This window comes from Quercus robur, chromosome 4 (assembly GCF_932294415.1).
Source record: "Quercus robur chromosome 4, dhQueRobu3.1, whole genome shotgun sequence".
Taxonomy (NCBI): Eukaryota; Viridiplantae; Streptophyta; class Magnoliopsida; order Fagales; family Fagaceae; genus Quercus; species Quercus robur.
The window spans coordinates 34578721-34601681 of NC_065537.1; the positions used below are offsets into that span (position 1 = coordinate 34578721).

Below are 22961 nucleotides of genomic sequence, written 5' to 3' on the forward strand. Positions count from 1 at the left end.
ACATTGAGGGAAGCTGGCCTCGTTGGGTGCACCACACATGTAGTTCAAATGCAGTAACCAACTATTTGGCAGGTCCAAACAGAAACATCCTTAAAAGAAAGACCTAACGAATTGGTAATCGGATTGAAGGTTAACTTGGGCAAGTCAGAGATGGTTTCAGACAGGGACATAAGCAACATTGAGGCATTAGTGGCTTTCTCCTTGGGTTGTAAATAGTCAACACTTCCAATGAAGTATTTTGGGTGGCAACTTTTAGAAGACTATTTGGAATCAAATTCTTAAGAAGATGGAGCAGCAATTGGTGGGGTGTAAGCTTTAACAAAGGGAGGTAAAGTTACATTAATTAGGAGTACACTTTCAAGCTTGCCGACTTATCTCCTCTCTCTTTTTCTTATCCCAATGGAGGTGGCTAGTCATATTGAAAAGTTACAAAGATTTTTTATGGAGTGGACTAGGTGAGGAGCCCAAGTTTCATTTGATTAACTGGTCTCAGATTTGTGCTCCTCTACAGGATGGGGATTTGGGTATCAGGAATTTGAGAAGGTTTAATCAAAGCATTATTAAGGAAGTGGTTGTGGAGATATGGAACTGAGAGAGTTACTTTGGGGGAGGATCATTGAGGTTAAATATGGGAGTGGTTGGGGGGATTATGTACTAAAGTAGTATTAGGCCCTTTCGGAGTGGAGGCCCTTTTCCATATTTCTTTAGTTTGACATGTGTGATTGTACTAGAGTGAAGTTTTGGCATGATTTGTGGTGTGGTGACTCTTCACTTAAAGAGGCCTTTCGGAAGTTGTTTGGTATTAGTCGTGATAAATACTCTTCCATAGTGGATCTTATGCAATATTGAAAATAATCTTATGCAATTCTGCAATGGAGTTCTTCACTGGGATGTTCATTTTTCACAATTGGTTCAAGATTGGGAATTGGAGCCTTTGTCTGTCCTTATGGACTTTTTATTCTGTGAGAGAAAGTGGGGAAAAAAAGCATTGTTGGAAGCCAGCAAAGGGTCAGGGATTTGAGGTAGGAGGATATTACCATTCATTATCTATGTCTCATGCCATGTCCTCCTTGGAAAATTAGTTGGAGATCAAAGGTTCCTCCTAGGGTTGCATTCTTTTCCTGGATTGCTGCTTTAGGGAAGATCCTGTCTACAAATAATTTACAGAAGAGGGACATTATTGTTTTAGACTGGCGATATATGTGTAAACGGAAGGGGGAGTTTGTGGACCATCTTATTTATTGTCCAATAGATTATGAGGCATGTCCATGGTGTTTTTTCTATTTGGAGTTCAATGGGTTATTCCACAGAGGGTCCTGGATGTATTAGTATCTTGGCAAGGTCAATTTGATCATCATTGAAACCTCACTCTTTCGAAGGCTGTGCCACATTCTTAATGAGGTGTCTTAGGCAGGAAAGGAATTCTACAAGTTTTTGAGGGATGTGAACAGTCTATTCTCAAGCTTAAGTAACTTTTCTTTCATTCTTTGTTTGATTGGACTACAGCATTACAATCTTTTTCTTGTGTTTTCTATGTTAGATTTGATTGAGCATTGTAATTTGTGTGATTGACTGTATGGTTCCCATAGTATACCCCGTGTACTTGGGATCCTTTTTTTCATTAATAAAACTTTGTTACTTGTCCAAAAAATAAAGAACTATTTACATTCTCTGCTAAACTGAACGAATGACTTTTTGCTAGCATTAAAATATAGATTCCATAACCAGCATCATTTCATCCAGTAGGAATAATAATTGGCAAGGACTGCACGAGTCTTGAACCACCTCAGTGTTTGACTTAACAAGAGTCTAAATTACCAGGGAAAAAAAACACAAAAACAAATGAATAGAGAATAAGAAACATTTCTACCATATGAAAAGGACAGAATCACCAGCAACAAGCCTCTTTGCACTCACAAATACACTCCATCCTGTGGTAAGAAGATGCCTCTTGGGCTGGCCTGTGAAAGTGAACAATTCAGGACTAATTAGAAGCCAGATTTGTACCTTTAGAAGTTCATAACCAATTTTTATATTTATTTAGGCAGAGAATGCACACTTCCCTGATAGAATATAATATAATAATTGATCATTCAGTTTTTAAGTCGTTGTCCTATGACCAAGCCAAGCAAAAAAATAGAGCTGAGCAACCTCCCAACACATTGAGCCTCTAGCACTGGCTCATTCATATGTAAGTCTTGTACAATAAAAATCAACAACAAGAACAGCTCCGACCCTTCTGCCATGGTGATTTAAAAATAAAAACAAAAAATGATGAAAACAGTGGGAGGGGGGCAATACCTTTTAAACCATACAGGTTGAGGGTGGGTTAAAATTGAACCCTAAACTTTAAAGAATTTCAACTAAAACCTGATTTTTGGAAGGTTTTAATCCACTCCCTTTCCACTTCTCCCTATCACCATTTTCTTAACATATGTATGTCAAAACATCGCATTTTAATAACACTATTACATATCCACCATGACACCCACCTCTTTTTCTTTCCACTTTATTTCTTTTTCTCCCTCATTTAACCCAAGTTATACCTCTCTTTCCCTTCACCGAAGTCATCCACCAACATCTCCTGGCAACTTATGTCACAGATCGGCCAATTGGTGGTGGTGGGAATGGGCTCAACAGTGGCTTGAGGTGGTGTCGTGAGAAACTTGATTAAGCGGGCTCAATATTGTGAGTGATTGATGATAATTGTTCTATTGTTTGAGTATGGCAGCTTGGGGTTTGATTTTGAAGGGAGATTTAGCCGGTGAGGCTTTGACTGGGGGAGGGTTTGATTGGAGTAAGAGCTGTTCTATTTTTAATTTGGGCTGGCATTTCATATTTGCATTATGTAGGTGTATTAATGATGCAGGACAAAACCGAAACAATGCAACACACAAATTAAAGAACAATAAAATAAAATAATAATAAAAAGGTAACCTAGGAGTTAGCACCTAGGCTTGTTTGGAGTAGGCAATAAGCAAAAAAAAAAAACTTTTAGAAGTCAACACTTGGGCTTGGTTGGAGTCAGCACTATATATATATATATCTCGAAGAATTTCAAGAGAAATTTTATTCATCATCAAAATAATCAATCTCCTTAGAAGTAGATTATTGTAGTTATATAGACTACTAAACCTTAATTCTAACTGACATAAAAACTCTAATTACTTGGAAATTCACAATTATTGAATTACAGAAAACACCCTTGACTCTAGGAAATTAAATAAAAGTACTAATAATCTAATTAACTACTAAGTATAAAATTGGGTTTTTTATTTTTATTGAGATATGTCTATCTGCTTTATAAATACGAAGCTCATTGTTGCTAATGGTTGTGGTGTGAGATGGTGTCTCCTCCACCCCTCCCCCATCTTCATCCCCACCCTCCCTCACCCCCAGCCATCCCCAAATCCTACTCTTTTCCCATTCCTAGCACTGCCAGCCCCACATATTCCTTCTATCTCTCCATATCCCTTTTTGTTCCCACCTCCATTCCCATCTTTTGGTTGTCCACCGTACCCCTTTTGTTACCCCCCTATCCCACCCAACTCAGCCCCACCATCACACCCCTCACCTTCACAACCCATCAAACCTTCTGTGTCTAAACCTCCACCCTTACCCGTGATTAGACTACCTAAAATTACCACCAAACCTTCTACATCTTTTTCTGATCATGGGGGCAGGAAAAGTTCTTTTCATATTGATGCAAAGTTTTTCTCTTTTTCTTTCGATGGTGGGCGGTCTGATTCGTATGCAATTCACAAGAGTTGCCGAAATGTTAAGAGTACAATTTGGGTAGGACATAAAAGGCATTGAGTGGATTCTCTCTTGTTTCGCCGATATACATGATTGGGTTCTGGGGAAGCTCTTTGCAAATGTTTCCGGGAAAATAATAAGTTACTGGAATTTTGTGGTAGATCGAACAAGGCAGGCATTTTTGTGGTCATAGCAGTGTATCATGGTGGGGCTCGCAAAGGATATGTTATGATTCCTGAAGGCACTAATCATTCTGGATGGTCTTCTTTTACTAAAGTGTTATGATTATTCTTTTCCGGTGAAAAATCAAGGCTTGTGAATGGAGGTGAGGGTGGTGCTGATCAGCCTGCCATTGGGGACCGGAATAGGCATATTATGGATAACTAGCCGCGAACCCGCGCGTTGCGCGTGATAATTATTTTTATGGTGGTTTTATTAAATTTCTTTTACAATTTAAACTAATCTAATAATGAGTAATGTATTTCGCAATTATATTTTTATTTATTATAAGAACAATCATAAATGTAACATAGGAACAGTCCAAAACATCAAAAAAACGTAAACCAAAAAAAATAATAAAACTTAACAATGATATATTGAACCAATATTAGGATAAAATTTTGTTTTTGATAATCTATTAAGGTTATTTTTTTTGTAGAAATTATAATTTCGGCCGCCCAAAACATATTATCAAATAAACAATTATTAGCTATATCTAAGAATTAAATTTCTATACATGCATTGTTATAAAATAATAATAATAAAAATAAAATTGCAAAAGTTAAAATTTGTCATCCATCCGATTATTTTTGTTTGGCTAGCCTTTACTTTTCTTTAAATAAATGATATTATAGAGTACTTCTAATACAACTATTAAAAGTACTTTGTCCACCACAAAGGATTAGAAAATAAACAAAAATTAGTAAAGTCTCATAGTTTAACATCTAAATTGAACACTATAAAATATCATGCTATGTAATAGAATAAATACCAAATTATTCAAATCATGTTATGTAATAGAATAATATTATATTTTTATATGCTATATTTAATTCTTTAGAACACAATAGTATAACATTTAATAATCAAAGAGAATAAAAAATAAAAAATAAAACAACAACAATTTTAAAAACAAAACTAAATCACAATTTAAAAAACAAAACTAAATCGCATTAACCCAGAATAGAGTTTTAAAGAATATAAAAAATTATCAACCTAAAGTAGAGATGCAAGAAAAATAAAAAAAAATCCACCAAAAAATTTAGAGAGAGAGAGAGAGGGAACCTTTTTTTGTGAGGGAAAACTATATATAGAATAGAAGAGATAGTAACAAATTTATAGTAAGAGAATGTGAATAAAAAGAGACAAAAATAAAGGAAGATGAAGGAAAAGAGGAAGAATGATATTAATGTAGAGGGTAGTGGGGAGATGAAAAGGTAAGGGAGGGAGAAAGATTAAAGAAGTAGTGGGGAGATGAAATGGTAAAGGAGAGAGAAAGGTTGGAGAAGTGTAAATATTAAAAAAATAAATGTTAAAAACAATTATAAGAAAAAAAAAAAAAAAAAAAAAAAAAAAAAAAACCTAAACCTTCAAAGGCTTCAACATTTTGTTTTTTTGTTTTTCTTCCTTTAAGTTGAAAAGGCTCACACAAAACCCTAAAGCTGAACTGAAAATGCTTTGGGTTGGACTTAATAGTGGAAGTAAATAAATAAGAGATGGGCTAGATTAATTATACAGATTTATTATAGGGTGATAGTGGAAGTAAATAAATAAGTAGTGAGCTGGATTTATTATAGGGTGATAGTGAAAGTAAATAAATAAGTAGTGGGCTGCATTTATAGGGCTGGAAATTGTAAAAACCATTTTAAAATTGTAGAACAAATTATATTTTAAAAAAGAAAAGAAAAAAAAGAATGACGTGGCAGCTAATGTGGCGCAATATGAGAGCAGCAGCATTAAACGCTACGCTTCACCTTTTAGTAATATATAGATTATGGGAATAAGCAGAAGTCCAGGAATTTTGAAAAATTGGGAGATAATTTGGGTAATTTTGAAAAATTGGGAGATAATTTGGGTAATTTTGAAAAATTGGGAGATAATTTGGGTAGTATCGTGATTCATGGAGATTCTACTATTAAAAGTTTTGCCAAAAATAGTAGACCCACATGCGTGCAATTTTTTTTAAGTTGATTGCTAGGAACTTGGCTTTGAGAATTTTTGAACTAGAAGAAGGGAAGAGATATTCTCCTTGGATAAAGCCCAGCAATTTAAATAAAGATGGGCTTTTTAATGAAGCAGTTCGAAGGCCCATTATCCCCCCTAATAATAATGAGTCTGGGCTTGGGAAAGCCCATTTGACCGTCCGGAAGATCCTAAAGCTAATGGACCTCTAGTCCAGCCTATACATGCGCTGGAGTCTCGGGGTTTGAAACTGATACAAAGGATTATCGGCGAGAGCTCAAGCTGTGCTGGGAGCATGCTGATGGAAGATTCCGGTGTACCGAGGGCCGAGATAGACATGGAGATAGGGCGTAGCTCCTCCGTGGTGGATCCCGACACTATTAAGGCTGTTTTTTCAGCGGCAACGGCTTTCGATGACGTGGAAACGCACGATGAAGCACATCAATCCTCTGGCCTCACCAGAGATATGTTGATTACCTCAACAGCGGCGGCAATGGAGTCTCCGAAAAATGGGTTGCAGTCTCATTGTTGGCATCAGTGGGTGGATCAAAATCGTTTTTCCCCTTTGTCCGATTTGGGTAATGAGATGGATGCTGACTTTGGGGTAGGGGAAGATCAAACCGAGGACTTTAGTGAGTACCATGAAGTGGCAATTCAGCCGAGGTCAGTGGATACTACTGGATTTTATCAGAATGATTCTGGGCTTCTCGTCCTGCCGTGGGACAACAGTGGGGTTGATAACCGCTGTTGTGATAGTGGGGAGAAAGATAATTGTTTATTGGAGTGTGATCCTCTGTCTCAGTGGGATCCCAATGCGCTCAGTGAGTTGTTGATGGTTCAAGAAGTTCCTGTGGTTTAAGACAAGGTGACCCATTATCCCCGCTTTTGTTTCTTTTGATAATGGAGGTTTTGAGCAGAATTTTGAGGAAGACAGAGGAGAGTAATCTTATTCGGGGTTTTCATGTGGGAGCAATGAATTATGTCGGTGTGTGAATTTCCCATTTGTTGTTTGCCAATGACACGATCTTATTTTGTGATGCTTCTAGGGAACAACTACCGTACATAGGGTTGGCTTTGTCTTGTTTTCAAGCTTTTACGGGGTTGAAAGTTAATGTTGGGGAAAGTGAGATTGTCCTTGTTGATGAGATGCATAATCTAGACGTACTGGCTAATATTCTTCATTGTAGAGTGGGCAATTTGCTTATGAAATATTTGGGGGTGCCATTGGGAACTTTGTTTAAGACATCTTCGATTTGGAATCCTATTTTAAAGAAGATGGAGAAGAAATTATCAGGGTGGAAGCGTCTCTATTTACTAAGGATGGTAGGCTCACGTTACTGAAGAGTACTCTCTCAAGTCTCCCGACATATTTTTTATCTCTTTTTACTATTCCCAAAACTGTGGCTGCTAGATTGGAAAATATTCAAAAGAATATTCTTTAGGGCTCTTCAGAAGGGTGTTTCAAATACCCTTTGGTGGCTTGGAAAAAGGTGTGTTTACCCATTGAATTGGGCGGTTTGGGAATAAGAAGTGTGGTTTCTTTTAATCAAGCTTTATTAGGGAAATGGTTGTGGAGGTATGGTCATGAAGTTACCCATCTCTAGCGGAGAGTTATTTCCACAAAATATGGTGAGGAAAAGGGGGGTGGAATACTAAAGTATACAAGAGGGCTCATGGATGTGGTCTTTGGTGAAGCATTCATGAAGGGTGGGAGAGTTTTTTTAAGCATTTGTCTTTTGTAGTGGGTGAAGGTACTCGTATCCGCTTCTGGCATGATAGGTGGATTGGTGATAATACCCTTAAATTTCTCTATCCTGAACTCCACATGTGTTCAACTAACAAGGACGCTTGTATTTCTGAGATTTTGTGGCTTCTAGAAGGGGTACTGTTAGAGTTTGGGATTTGAGGTTTTATAGAGATTTTCACTACAGGGAACTAGCTGCATCTTATTCCCTCCTTGAGTTTATCCAATCTCGTATTCTTTGGGATGAAAGGAGCGATACTCTTTGTTGGCGTCTCAAAGGAGATGATAAGTTTGACATCCGGTCTTTCAACCATGCGATTCGGGGTGCTTAGAATTCTTTGTTTCCTCAAAAGGGTGTTTTTAAACCAAAGGTTCCTAAGCGAGTGGCTCTCTCTTTGTGGACAACTGCTCATGGTCAGATTCGTACTTTGGATAATCTCATGCTTAGGGGTCATTCTTTGGCAAATCGGTGTTATATTTGTCGATGTGATGGTGAGTCAATGGACCACCTCCTTCTTCACTGTCCTATTACATATACCTTATGGACTTTTATGCTTCAAAATTTCAAAATTAATTGGGTTATGCCAAGATCGGTGGTGGGATTATTATTTTGTTAGCATCAATGGCTTGGGAATATACTTCGAATATTTGGAATTTGATTCCAGGTTGCTTGATGTGGATTGTTTGGTTGGAACGAAATCGTCATTCCTTTGAGGACACTAAGAAGACATTGAAAGAGTTAAAGGTGTTATGCCAACATAGTCTTTTTGAGTGGTCTCGTTATTGGGGTTTTATTTTTTGTTCCTCTCTCTAAGTTTATGTTTTCTCTTACATTAGTTTCCTAATTTCCCTCTCTTTTTTTTTGCAATTTTTTTTATCCTTTCCCTGTTGTTCATCATCATGAACAACTTGTATTTTTCCTAACTATTTTCATTAATTATATTTTTCTAATTACCTATTAAAAAAAGAGTATAAAATTGACTTGTAAAAATAAAATTGACTTCAAAATTAAATAAGACTAAATTAAAATAAATATTTTTTTTGCTCTCCCAGCATCCATCTGCCAAGAAAATTTCTATTGGTCAACTGTTTACATTCCATCAAGCAAAGTCGCAAATAGCATAATGGATGGGGTTGTTCATGCCCCGATCCAGACCAACAGAGTCAACCGATGCCACACCACTCAAATCGCCCAACAAGGTAACCAACGATGAATGGGGTCGTGGAAGAGGTTAGTGGGGCTTTTCAACGTCAACGCCATATGGTCGTTGGCAGTAGATCTAGGATTCTAATGATACCAAGCCAACCAACATCTATATGCATACATACATACATACATGCATATATATATATATATATATATGAACACCCTTCTCTCTGTCTCCCTCATTTCACTCGAAAATACATCTCTCTCAATTTGCCTCTTGTAATCTCCACAAAAACCCCAAACCCTACCTAGTATCTACCACAATTTCCAGCCATCAATCCGATGGAATCTGCCACGTTGTCATTTCTTCAACCCAGTCAAATCTCAGATTTTCAACCCAGTGGATGTTTCCTCCTTAATCTTTAGTCAAATCTCAGATATCTAGCCTTGTTTAGTTTGATTTGTTGTGGGTTTTGATATTTTAGATCTTAGGTTTTAAATTGTTGCAGATTTTGATTTGCGGGTTTTGAATTTGTGTTTTGAATCTTGGGAGATTTTATGGGTTTGTGATTGGTGGTGGTTGTTTTAGTGTGAAACATTTAGATTTCTCTCTCAATGACAGTGCTCGGTGGCAACCGACCGCCAAGCCACTACAAAAACCACCACCGATATGTCAGAAAAATGATCTTAGGCAAGGTTGATCGGTGTCAATCAGGGAGATATCGACCCTGATGATTGTCATGGTTAGATGATAAAAAGGCCCAAAAACCGGCACCGGCCAACCGATGAACAGCCATAATGGGTGTCATCAAGGTTTGATTGGGTGAACAAAATATTTTGGTACCAGTCAATATCAGGTGTACCATTTCAAGGTTACTGCTATTTTTTATTTTATTAATATATACATGTGTGTGTGTGCACGCACACGAATTCACATTTATGTGTTTTCGTAAACAACAATCAAGGCTAGAGTCTAGATTGTGAACCATGGCTGGCCAATGCACCAACTTCAAGGCCTTTGTCTTCATTGGCAACAACAGCTATTCAATTTGGAACCATTTCTAACCAAAACAAATATTTCAGCTAAAATACCCAAAATGTCCGAATTGTCCAAAACAGGCTGGCACAAAAAGCGATACAAAGTGGAGTTAAATGTACAGGTTGAATGACCCAAACGGAAAATTTGACCATACCAACTAGTACAAAAGAAACTTTGACCATACAAAAGAAACTCACAACTTTGGCAAGTGTGTGTTTTTGGGAGGTGGGGGATGTTGGGGTTGAGTTATTCTGGTATGCAATTTTAATGTACTAGGAAAAGAAGTATTAATAAGGGTGCGTTTGTTTTGGGTGAAAATGGTTTCAAGAAATCATTTTCCCCCTGACTCGCGTGTTTGGCAGCTACAGAAAATTCTATTTTCTGGAAAATCATTTCCTTTGACCAGAAATTTACTCCTTTGACCCGGAAATCATTTTACACTTTCATTTTCACTTCAAAGTATTTCCGGAAAAAGAGAGAGAAGAGAGAGCCCAGATCAGAGAGGGAGAGGAAGAAGAGACTTCGCCGGCGACCACAGACGGAGCTCCAGTCCGACAATCGCACCGCGCCGATCGTCGATCGCAGCACCACGCTACTCGTCGATCGCAGCACCGCGCCGCTCGATCTCGCCTCCGCTCCGATCTCGCCTCCAATCTCGCCTCCACGCGATCTCACCTTCTCCTCCGCCACGCGATCTCAATTTGACCGGATTTGATGAATTTTTTTGCTGGGTTTTGTTTCTTTTGTGAATGAGTGTGGAATTGATTCATTATCCACATGTTTACAGCTGAGGAAGTGTATGGAAAATTGGGTGGCTTGGCTATGTAAAGCATTTTCTGTAAAAATGTTTGGACGAACTAAACACCGGAATTGATTTTTCGTAAAACAATTTCCAAGACTGCCAAACAGCCTGAATACATTTTCCTTTTCCGGAATATTTTCCGAAAAACATTTTACAGGAACCAAACACATCCTAAGTATAAAAACAAAGCCTTAGTCCCAAGAATTTTGCCTATCTCCTTAATAATCGAGATCAATCACATGTATCAGAGAATTGGATTGTTTGTTGCTTGTTTCCTATGGAAGATGAAATCTTGTATGGAAGTCCTATGGAATTTACTTATCAAAAAAATAAAAAAGTCCTATGGAATTCAGTTGCCCAATTTGCCTTTTTATATGGTTTTTAAAAATAAAAATAAAAATTCCTTTCAAACATGGATATGGGCATTTTGTGGGTTTCAGCCAATGGTGTGTTCTCTTGGGTTTATTATGCTGGAAACCTATGGGTGGAAGTTTTGGTTACCCATGGCAGCAAGAAATTTTTTTTCTTTTTTATGCTTATTAGATGCCAAAACGACATCGTTTAACGTACATGTTAATAAACATGCAAAAATAGACAAAAGGGGTAAATTAGACAGAAACAAACTAGGGAACTTGTCACGTGCTAGTTTAAGAGGATTTGTAAATCTAGGGTTTAGTGTTTTAAAAAAAAAAATTAGAACTAAAAATTGGCTAGGATCTAAAGATTTTTTATGGCTGTTTGATAGAGAAAATGTGGGACTTTGGGGATTTGATTGATAAGAGACATCTATTTGATTTGGGGTTGTAAGAAAGAAGGAAAAGGGAGAAATTTATAGTAAGGAGTTCATAAGGGAACGGAATGAAATGGAATAGAATGATCATAAGGGAATGAAAATGAATGGAATGTATTTAAGTAAGGGAAAGGAATGAAATGGAATTAAGTTACCTTGATTGGATGTTTTAAAATAAATGAATAAAAATAAATGGAATGTAACATAGAAAGAATGGAATGAAATCATTTTATAATAATATTACTATTAAACCCTTATTTTAAAATAAAAGGTTGAATATATAAGTATTTTGGGAGTTTTAGTAAAAAATTCATTAAATCTAACTTCATTCCCTCTCATTTATCCTAATTTCAAGAGGAATGAAAATTTGAGGTTTTAAGGAAATAGAGTGAAATGAGTGTTCTCTCCTACCCATTCTATTCCCTCCCACTTAAACTCTTAAACAAAAGAATGGACTTTCCATTCCCTCTATTAAAACTCCCAAACAAGGGAAGGAAAAAATATTCTAAAATTATTTTTTTCATTCCTTTACTTTCCATTCCATTCCATTCCCTCCTCCCAAACGAGGGCTAAGGGTTGTACAAACAGTACAACAAGAAAGTAAAGAAGAAAAGAAAGAAGTAAGAAAAAGAACAATAAGGCCAATGCAGCTCTATTTTTTGGTGAAAAACTCAGTCTGTCCTTCAAGTACATTGACCATTATATATAAACACTCTTTCTTGTACTAGTAGTATTAGAATTCCTAGTTTGACTAGTAAACTAAAATCTGATAAAATAATAACTAATAAAAGGCTACCTTAGACACAAAGAAAAGAAAATCTAATACACTTGGGATCTCCTACATTATCCTAGACTCAACTAAAATACTAAAATACCCTTAATTAGCAAAGATTTCCAATTATACTTAGATTGCCCCCTGAATACAAAATTGACCATATTTTAAACCTAGGACACATATATCTAGATCTTTAAACCACACGACTTTTATATCAATTGGACCCCACATGTGGACCATAAATTAAATCTTGAATAGATGAATTTGGAAAGTAGTAACAAATTAATCTTCTATGGCTGCATCTGCATTAAAACACTGGCAAAAAATATAGGTTTTAATTGCAATTTTTAAAGTTCAAGACTTAATCTAAAACCACCCAAAACCATAAGAATTATTATAACGATTAAATTGTAACTAGCCACAAAAATATATTATAATAATAATAATTAACCAAAAAATTTATAATAAAAAAATAGAATGTGAAAACAGTAGGAAGGTTTCTCCAACCTACTATGTGTCAACTTGAAAGGCTATCCAAATGTGTTTTTAGTCACTTGGCCTACTTAGTGTCATGTGGTACAACCACTACACACGGAAAATGTACAGAAGGTATAAAATATAAATCAGCTAAGAGTGCACAAATCCATAAATTCTAGCAAAGCAGAAAAAGATTGGGAAAAAGTTGTACAACCACTATACAGGAATTGTACAGATGGTATGAAATACAAATCAGCTAAGAGTGCATAAATCCATAAATTCTAGCAAAGTAGAAAAAGAATGGCCAATAAGAGCAACCATAAAATCAAAAAGAGTCCAAAGTAATAATAGTTTCAGGCTTGAGGAGGAGCTCTCAATGCCTTCAAATGTGCAAGTATTGTGTTCACTCCACAGAAGCCACATAATGCATAAGGCAGAGTGCCCCAAATATCCACAGAATAATGCCCCAAACCTTCGTATCCAACCCAAACATGCCAAACACCATAGACCAAATATCATACGCCATGGGGAAATAGAGTAACAAGCCATCAACAGATTGTCCACTTTGCTTGCACATACAACACCAATCCATTAGTACCCTCCATCTATTTTCCATCCATTATGACTTTCCATCCTTTTATTTCTTGTATTTTTGATCCCTTAAAAATACGGTCAGTTCAATTTTAGTCCCTTAAATGAGATCGGTTCAATTTCAGTCTTTTTTTTTTTTAAATATAAGTAATAAAAACATATTAAAAAAAAGAAGGGTGTCACCTAAATATACAAGAAGTATACATCAAGGACAAAATACAAATCAAGTGCATAAAGCTAGGAAGCACAGACACGGAAAATTGGGTGCCATGTCTATGTCGTACACGTACTCAACACGAGTATGCGGGATACTCTTGGGACACAGCTGCACGCGTGTCCCAGCTGTTTTTAAAAAAAAAATATTCGGATACGTCCCAGACATCGATTAGACACTTCCAAGACACGGCCAGGACATGTGTCAGGAAAAAAAAAAGACTAACCCAACCCATCGCAGATCTTCTTCTTCTTCTTCTTCTCTTAGGAAGGACCAAAGGCCAGATCTAAATCCATTTTGTGATTCCCCCTTTGACCCTTTTTGTTTTGTGACTTTTGTCCCTTTTGCCCTTTTGTTTTGTCCATTTATGCTTAGGTTAGTGATTTCTCCCTTTTGCCCTTTTGTTTTGTCTGTGTGTGCTTAGGTTAGGCCAACTTCTTTTTAAAATTTTCTTTTGAGTTAGCTTTTTATTATTCTTTTTTCATTATTTAGGTAGACAATAGATATATGTATATATATATATATATATATTGGCTAGGCTAAAATATACTTACAAAAGAATTTTTAACAATTATTTAAAAACAAATAATATTTTTGTTATAATATTTTTGTTATAAAAAAAATTTGTAAGCTTTAAAATTATATACATATATATACATATATAAAAATAAAAATAAAAAATTAATAAATGTATCCCCGCTTGCCGTACACCTGCCTGCCACACACGTGTCCTAATTTTTCAAAAATTGCAATGTCATCATACCGTATCCATACCCATACCCATTCCCATATCCGTGCACGTGCTTCCTGGCAAATCAGCCACATGGGCCTCCTTATTTCGACATATAGCAAATAATTCTGGATACCTCAATCGCAAAAGGATGTCCCCACACCAAATGTCCTGCCAGAATCTAATAGAAAACCCAGCCCCAACCTCAAACTGGAAGTGACGAACGAAAGAAGGCTAGCTACGGCTAATAGACTTCCACAAGCTCACTCCATGAGGGCCAATAATGGGAAGAGAGCACCAACCTCCCCCTTCACAACCATACTTTATCCCTATCACTCTCCTCCACAAGGCTTGTCACTCATTCCCAAATCTCTGTAACCATTTTCCAAACAACGCTTTGTTAAAACTTCTCAAACTTCTAATAGCTAGCCCCCAGAATGAAGAGGGGCACAAACCATAGCCCGTTTTGATAAGTAATAAGATTTATTGATATAAAAAAAATGGACGCCCTAGTACACAGGAAGTGTCCAAGGGTCAAACAAATCGAGTACAAAACTTAAATAAATCAAGAAATTCAAGAAAGGAAGGGAATGATTGGTTTTGCAAAGCTAACAACCAATCTACTAAGTTTCTAAAGAAAAATAACTTGAGATTTGATATGGATCTCTCTTTATCTTCAAAACAACTACTATTTTTTTCCATCCAAAGACACCACATTAGACAATGGGGAACAATTATCCATATATGACCATTCCGACGACGACCAAACGACCCAAGTCCCACAACTGACTTTGGCATAACCCAACTTACTCCAAATAAGCCCAAAACCATAGAGCACAAATCCATGGCAACCGGACAATGAAGGTAAAGATGGTGAACCAATTCACCATTACACTCGCACATATAGCACCAATCCAATATCCAAAAACATTCCTTTTTCTTAAATTGTCAATAGTCAAACATTTCCCCCAAACTACAATCTAGACAAAGAAGGCCACTCGAGAGGGAATCTTCTGCTTCCATATGCTTTTCCAAGGGAAACAAAAATCATTAGAGCCCACTAGCAGACAATAATAAGCAATAATTATGAACCCCTTAGTTCTGTCTGGTTTCCAACTGATTTTATCCTCTCCAATCCCATTTACAGAAGTACCATTTATGGTATCCATAAAGCTCAACAAAGCCTCCAATTCCCGATTATGGACAGCCCTAAAAAAACGTACATCCCAATGAAGGGTTCCATTAGTAAACTTCATAAGCTCAACCACGCCTCCTTATCTCAACAAAATCTAATTAATTCAAGATAGCTTACAGCAAGAGGTGTCTCCCCATACCATCGGTCTCACCAAAACTTCACCCTCAACCCATCACCTATTTCATACACAATATAAAGAGACAAAGAAGGCCATCCTCGACTGATATTTTTCCACAAACTAACATCGTAAGGACCAGCACCAACCATAGCCCATTTCACCAGGTGAGTTTTTTTATCATCACTCGTACCACTCCAAAGAAATTTTTGTTGAATTTGTTCAATATGGTTTGCAACCTCCATCCTGCTAATCTCTTCTTCATCTTCTCAATAATTGTATTCCAAATAGAACAATCTCTAACATTCGCACCTAGCAGAAGACCTAAATATTTCATTAGGAAGAAGCCTTGCTTGCACCCTAGCACATCCACCATATCTACTATATTTGGAACCACGCCCACAAGGACTAATTCAAACTTTCCCATATTAATTTCCAGCCCAGATACCACTTCAAACCAAAACATTACTAGCCGGAGAAACATAATCTGACCAAGCTATTGTTGGCAAAGAGAAGATGGGTCACCTGCAAAGAGTTGCCCATGGGACCCACACTAACTCTAGACATGAGACCATCCCTTACTACCTTATCCAACATTTTACTAAAAGCATCCATAACAATGACAAACAATAAAGGAGATAACAGATCACCTTGTCTTATACCCTTAGAGCTTTTAAAGAAACCACAAGGAGTGCCATTGATAAGAAAAGAGAATTTGACTGTAGAGTTGCAGAAAGAAACCCACCTTCTCCGTTTTTTAGGAAAACCACAATGATCCAACATATAAATGAGGAAACCCCAGTTCACATGATCATATGCCTTCTCTACATCCAGCTTACATAACACCCCAAGAACTCTAGATTTCACCCAAGCATTCATTGGCAATAAGAATGGTATCTAAAATTTGTCTTTCTTTAACAAAAGCATTTTGAGATTCATAAATAATGTCCCCAAGCACCATTTTCAATCTGTTAACAAAAACTTTAGCAATAATTTTATACACCCTCCAATCAAATTAATAAGCCGAAAGTCCCTTCCCTCCACTGCATTAGATTTCTTAGGAATTAAGGAAATTGAAAGTGGCATTCAAACTCTTCTCAAACTAAACATTCTCAAAAAAATACTGAAAGACTCCAGAAGAACTATTTTAATAATGGCCCAACAAGTCTGAAAAAACACCATAGGGAAACCTTCAGGTCCAGGAGCTTTATCTCCACTGAAATCCTTAACCTATGAAGCACAAGTGCATTTCTGGATTTGGGTGCGGGTGCAGGTGCAGGACTCAGCAATTTTTGAAAAAAGGGTGCAGGTGCGGCGGGGTGTGCCGATTAAAAAATTATTAAAAATATTTTTATTTATATTTTCTATATATTTTTACTATTAAAATATTCTTAAAAAACACATTACTGTGGCCTTGGTTCACAAAACAAAGAAAGAAGGCAAGAAACACTAAACATAACACAAAACAAAAAAGAAAACACAAAAGAAGCAACAAAAATATTCAGAATAAAATTGAGGAAGGACAGATTTAGGATGTTTGGGCCTCATTCAAAGCCGATTTCGGCTGTTCCGGCATGATTCAAGGCCGATCTTGGCCTTTTTCGGCCGTTTCGGCCGAATCAGCCCGAATCGGCACGAATCGAAGCCAAGTCGGTGTAAATCAGAGCCGAGTCGGCACAAATCCCCCCCCCCCAAAAAAAAAAAAAAAAAAAAAAACTCAGACACGGAACCAATGCGTAGGCAGCAGTGTTGGTTGCCGCACCCCAGGTCAGACTCCGATGCGGCACCCTCCCAGCCACATCGGTGCTTCCTAGTCCTTAACCACCCCAAAATCTCCACTTCCTCAAAAGGCCGTTCCAACCAGCCAGCCTTAACCTCAAAATCTAGGAAAATTCAGCACATCTTGGTGAGGGCAATGTATCTTATCTTCTAAGTAAAGACTCTTATAAATCAAATCTGAATAATACCATCTTTAATAACTTCCTGATTTTAGTCTCTTACATACAAGTGCACCAGCATTTCATTATTATATATTAATGTAAAACAAACAAAGGAACCTAGTGTTGCATTTTAAAAAAGGTAAAAATACTATTTTAGTGCCTATATCTTGGGATTACAGTCAATTTGGTATATCTTGGGATTACAGTCAATTTGGTTCCTATATTATGGTAACAGCTTATTTGGTCTCTGTTATTTTCAACTTGCAGTCAATTCCCTACCATCAGCTCACTAATAGAAAATGCCTATGTGGCTAACAACATGCACAGTTGGCACACTTGAAGTTTATATGGCTATTAAAATAATAAGAATAAATTTTGATAACATTAAATAATTCCAAGTCAGCATTTAAAATGAATAAAAATTTTAAAACAAAAAATTCTTTAATTTTTCAATTTTTAAGATAGAAAAAACAAAATAAATAGGAACATTCATAACTTTTCTTGCACTTTCTTAGCAATCAAACACAAATTTTTTCTCTGCAATCTATCTCTATTTCTCTCGGTCTTACCTCTCTATGTTTTCTCAGCCCTCTCTCTATCCCCAATCTGAACATGGCCGAGCATTCATCACCACTGCTCATCACCACCACCAGTCCAGGTGGTAGTTCTCTCATTTCTCACGGCCAAACCCACCCTCTTTAAACCCGATCTATCCCATTTCTCTCTTCGATCTAAGGGTGAGTCCACTAAAATCTCTAGTGTTTTTGGGATTGGGAGTGAGTAAGGATGAATCGGGCTACTGTAAAAGGCTATTGGAAGAATACTGGGAAGGCCATCACAATTTTTGCACTGGATGAAGCCACAGTGGTCGTGCTCCTCCTGGTGTTCATACCAAATGGGTTATGCATGAGTACCACCTCATTGATGAGGATTTGGAAAAATCTGGACTTGTTCTTGTTTTAAATTTGATGTGATCATTGGATATGGGTTATGCACGAATACTAATTCTCAATTATGCAATAAATTTGTGATTTTGGAAATGTTTAATTATGGTGACATTGGAATTGATGTCGTTTTTGAAAAATCTGTGTGATTATTGAATCTGCAGAATACATGCAAGAAAATGAATTAGTTCTGTTTGGGTAATAAGAAAGTGCAAGAAAGATTAAAAGAAAAAAAAATTAAGTTTTTTTATTTTTTATTAATATTAAATGATGACATAGAATTATTTATGCCAATTAAATTTTTTTTATTATTTTAACACGTCAACTGTAAGTGTGCCAACTGTGCATGGCATTAGCCACGTAGGCATTTTCCATTAGTAAGTTGATAGTAGAGACCAAATTGACTGCAAGTTGAAATAACATGGACCAAATTGACTGCCACCAAAATGTAAGAACCAAATTGACTATAACCAGAAAAATATAGGGACTAAAATGGTATTTTCGCCTTTTAAAAATTTGAAGAACCAAATCATACACACTTAACACAACCCATATTTAGGGGACCAAAAACACAATTTTACCTTTGAAATTAGAAGCCCCTAAGGATAGGTTTATAACCAATTAGTCCTTTTGTCACATTTCGTTAGCTAGACCGAACAGAAATAATAAAAAATTCATTTGATCTTGCCAAGCAACCACACCACTTCAAGACTGTCATGAACCCTAGTCACCATCACCAAGATACATAAAACAAACCCTAAATGTAGCTATCAGCTACGAACAAACCTTCTCTACAAAAAACCCAAGAAAAATAAATTGATTTCTCTCTCCAAAGTATTTTCTTATAAATTATATTGTCTTGGTGATTGGGAGTTTGGTGGATGGACTATCGAATGTGTGTGGGTGTGAGGGTTTTGATAACCAAGTCAGAAATCTTTTGTGCATATTTGTGTTTGTGTGTGTGTGTGTGTGTGTGTGTGTGTGTGAGAGAGAGAGAGAGATTCTTCCTTTCAATTTGAGGCTACTAACGTGTCTAAATCCCAATTGCAGCAACCACTGGCCAAAAACCAACATTTGTGAAAGTTTTCCTACATCATCACCCAATTCTCTATTCTAAACAACTCAGTCCACAGCCACCACACTGGACAAATTCCTATATCAACCACATTGAAACATGTCGTGCATCACATCCACAAACAATCACACAATTCTCTACCAAACAATCACACAATCATAAAATCATTACGTCTTCAAACAGACAATGCAACTAGGATTCTAGCTAAGACCCCAAAGGTTAGCTAGGATTTCAATAATCCAAGAGTATGACCTTCCTAACTTGAGAAGGACAACAGTGTCACCATAAAAAAACATAAAACACAAACTTGAACCAATCTGAACAAGCCAATGGAGCCAAACTACAAATGAAAACAGCATGTATACAAGTAAAACAACAGTGGCATTAATGCATAACATCCAACTAGAGAGGTTGTTACATTGTAAATTCAAAATCCAAAGAGAAATTAACATGGTAGGAAATACAAGACCACTTATATATTGCTCAAGCGAGTTAAGTAAGTATTCTATGTAAATATTTTGTTAAAAATTCAAAACACAAATTAATGGAACATCAAGCTCACTAATATTACTCACCTGCAAAGCTAGAACAACGATATCATGTAAACTAGGCAAATCAAATGCTGAAGGAAACAGAATAAACAACAAAAATGTGCCATGATAGAAAAACAAAGCAAGTTTCAACATTTTATATTTCATGGCTAACGAAATAGAGTTTTGAACAAGGGCATTGCGGGAAACTACCTCGAAATATATGTCTAAATTTCCATTCATTATCATGAAGATCCCTAGCAATTAATTCTTGAGCTGGAGGCTGCTGCGAGTAGTCCTGGAGGAACAATTTATAAAAAAGATGATTAATAAGAGGAAAAAAAAAAAAAACTTTTCATGAAAATCAGACAATGGTTAATTACTTAAATCAAATGTCACGTACAAGAGGAGGAAAAACTTTTTCAGCTGCCCTGCGAGGAACAGAGAATCCTCCATGAGTGCTAGTATCACTTGCAGTTAATGTTTTACAGAAATAGTTGGTTGGCTGTTTGCTGGGAGTACCCAATTCTGCAGGCAGTAGATATACATCCTTTTGCTCTTGCTACAAAATAGTTTATGTTATCCCAGGAAACTTAAAAAATAATAGCAATCTCAAAACTCCAAGCGCGGCAAAGCAAAGTACCGGACTCAGCGGTTGCAAGGTCATTTGAGCATATACTTCGTCTGTCTCCACGTCTGCCTGTAACATCACAAGTTTTGATAGTTGGAGCAGCCAACACAATGTTTAAAGCAGATTTAACTAAACAGATCTAGACATACATGCATGGTCACATTGTGAAGCTGACAAATAAGTTGTGGGGGCAGGTTAGGGTAATTGGGAATATGTGCATCCACTTCCTTGTTGGTTGAAGCAGCAACCTGCACATGTAACATTGAGGATAACAAATTACCGATATGGAAAATTTGGGATTAAGAAATAATGGCATACTTTAAGAGATATCTTCAAGCTAGGAGCTTCAGCCATTCAAGCAACAACATTTGTATTCAATTGTTTTATATGATACGATAAGCAGCAAGACAATGGCACATAAGGCAATAGCTTCAAATTAGACAATAACTAAAATTTTCATTTACACAATATTGGGTTCTTCTTTTTCTTTTTTTCTTGGGGGGTGGCGGGAGAGAGAGAGAGAGAGAGATAGGAGGGGAAGGAAGAGGGCAATGGGAAAAGCATATGAGGAATGGGTATATTTCTTCTTCTTTGTAATTACCTATTTTGAATATTACTTGATTATGACTTTGAAAATTACCTCCTTTGCAATTCTTCCTCAATTGGACATACTACTTAAAATGCCTCCTCCATTGTTATCAAGTGAGAATAGCAAAGCAAAAGCTATTTGTGGCTTCCTTTTGTACAAATCCTATTGTTTAGTCCACTAGTTCCTCAGTGTCCCGTTAAGTTTTAGCACCAAAAAAGTACAATTTTTTTTATCTTCATTCATGTTGTAGCAAACAATTATTTTTGAGATCATTGTATGATTGGATGGCTGCACTAAGCAGTGTCTATATTATATATTGAACAAACACTTCTTGAGCTTGATATGCTTGTAGTGTATTTTTCTTCTTTTTTATAAGTACTCCAGTGTATTTAAATAAAATATACTAAACTATCAAAGATGATTATGACGATAACAACAGCAATGTTAGCTTGATATAATTCTATTGTAATTTTCCTCTGTTTTTCTATAAGTACTTAAATAAGATATATTTAGCTATCAAATAATAATAATTACCATTTGCACTAACCTGCTCGCTATGACCCTGAGGAAAGTAGACCACACGGCTTCCAACAGGAGGCAGAGACACCAGAGGGCCTGCACATGCATGCCATAGCTCGGAATTCAAGCATTTCTTCTCCCCTGCTTGCATGAAATGAATACACATGAAACATTATATTTGCATCATCATCATCAAATTTACTGAATTACCTAAGAAATCAGCATTGGAAGTCAAGGCAGCAAAAATTGAGTATCAACGATTAAGGCATCTTATGACTCCACCATGCGTAGTGATGAGATGAGGTACAGCTTATTATACAAGTTGAAATGGCGGAAGTTTATCCACCCATTACTTCGAAAACCCCAACATACATGAATACTAATGCATAAATGAACTCAAGCTTGACCATAAATTTAGATGTTGAAATGGGTCAAGTTTATTTATTAAGCCATTTCTTTTTACCCAAACCACAACATTGGGGAAGTAAAAATAAAATAATAATTGGATAGTGTTACAAAAGGCGTTGGCATAATTATGAAAAAAAAAAAAAAAAAAACTGGGGTTACCTTCCTGAGAGTGTTGATTGAAGGCAGCGGAGGAAGAAGAGAGTCTCATTGTTGAAAAAGCCAAAGAAATCAATGGTTATTATATAATAAAGGAACTAAAACCTCTAATAATATCGGTTCATCCAAACCCAGTCATCAGCACTGAGCAGGAGTACATCTTTTTTTAATATTTAAGAAACCCTAACCTCAACCACCAAAATTACAGTTGCCAGAAGAAGAAACCCTAATGAACAGAAGAAGCAGATCTTTATTAAATTTTGACCGAGATCATGAGAGAGTGAAGAAGAAGAAGAGTAAGAAGAGTTGAGAGTAGTGACATTTTGGGAAATCCACTTTTCTCTCTACTCTCTACTTCTACTTACTCTTTACTCTTTTACTCTCGGGTAGTGAATACTGAACAGTGATGATTGATTTTATTATTATTATTATTATTATTATTATTATTATTATAGTATTAATAAATAATAGTAAGTAAGAGAGCTGAAAGACTAAAAAAAAATTAAAGCTAGGAGAAGGAGGAGGAGGAGGAGGATGCGGAGGCTTGGTAGAGCTGCCACATAATTTTTTTTTTTTTGCATTTATCATTAATTTTGAAATATTTTAGTTAGTT

At 36.4% G+C, this 22961-nt stretch overlaps 1 protein-coding gene across 1 annotated transcript in view; it reads right to left on the reverse strand.

Annotated features, from left to right (window-relative positions):
* LOC126721183 (auxin response factor 6-like) overlaps positions 1-22735 on the reverse strand; it is a 39137-nt gene extending 16402 nt beyond the window's left edge. Inside the window, exons 1-7 of the mRNA XM_050424211.1 lie at positions 22352-22735; positions 21813-21925; positions 20826-20924; positions 20689-20745; positions 20449-20607; positions 20259-20343; positions 1871-1961 (exon numbers count right to left, since the gene is read on the reverse strand). Coding sequence (XP_050280168.1) covers positions 1871-1961; positions 20259-20343; positions 20449-20607; positions 20689-20745; positions 20826-20924; positions 21813-21925; positions 22352-22400 — 653 coding nt within the window. The 5' untranslated portion in view covers positions 22401-22735. The remainder of the gene's footprint in view (positions 1-1870; positions 1962-20258; positions 20344-20448; positions 20608-20688; positions 20746-20825; positions 20925-21812; positions 21926-22351) is intronic.
* Positions 22736-22961: the final 226 nt, after the last annotated feature.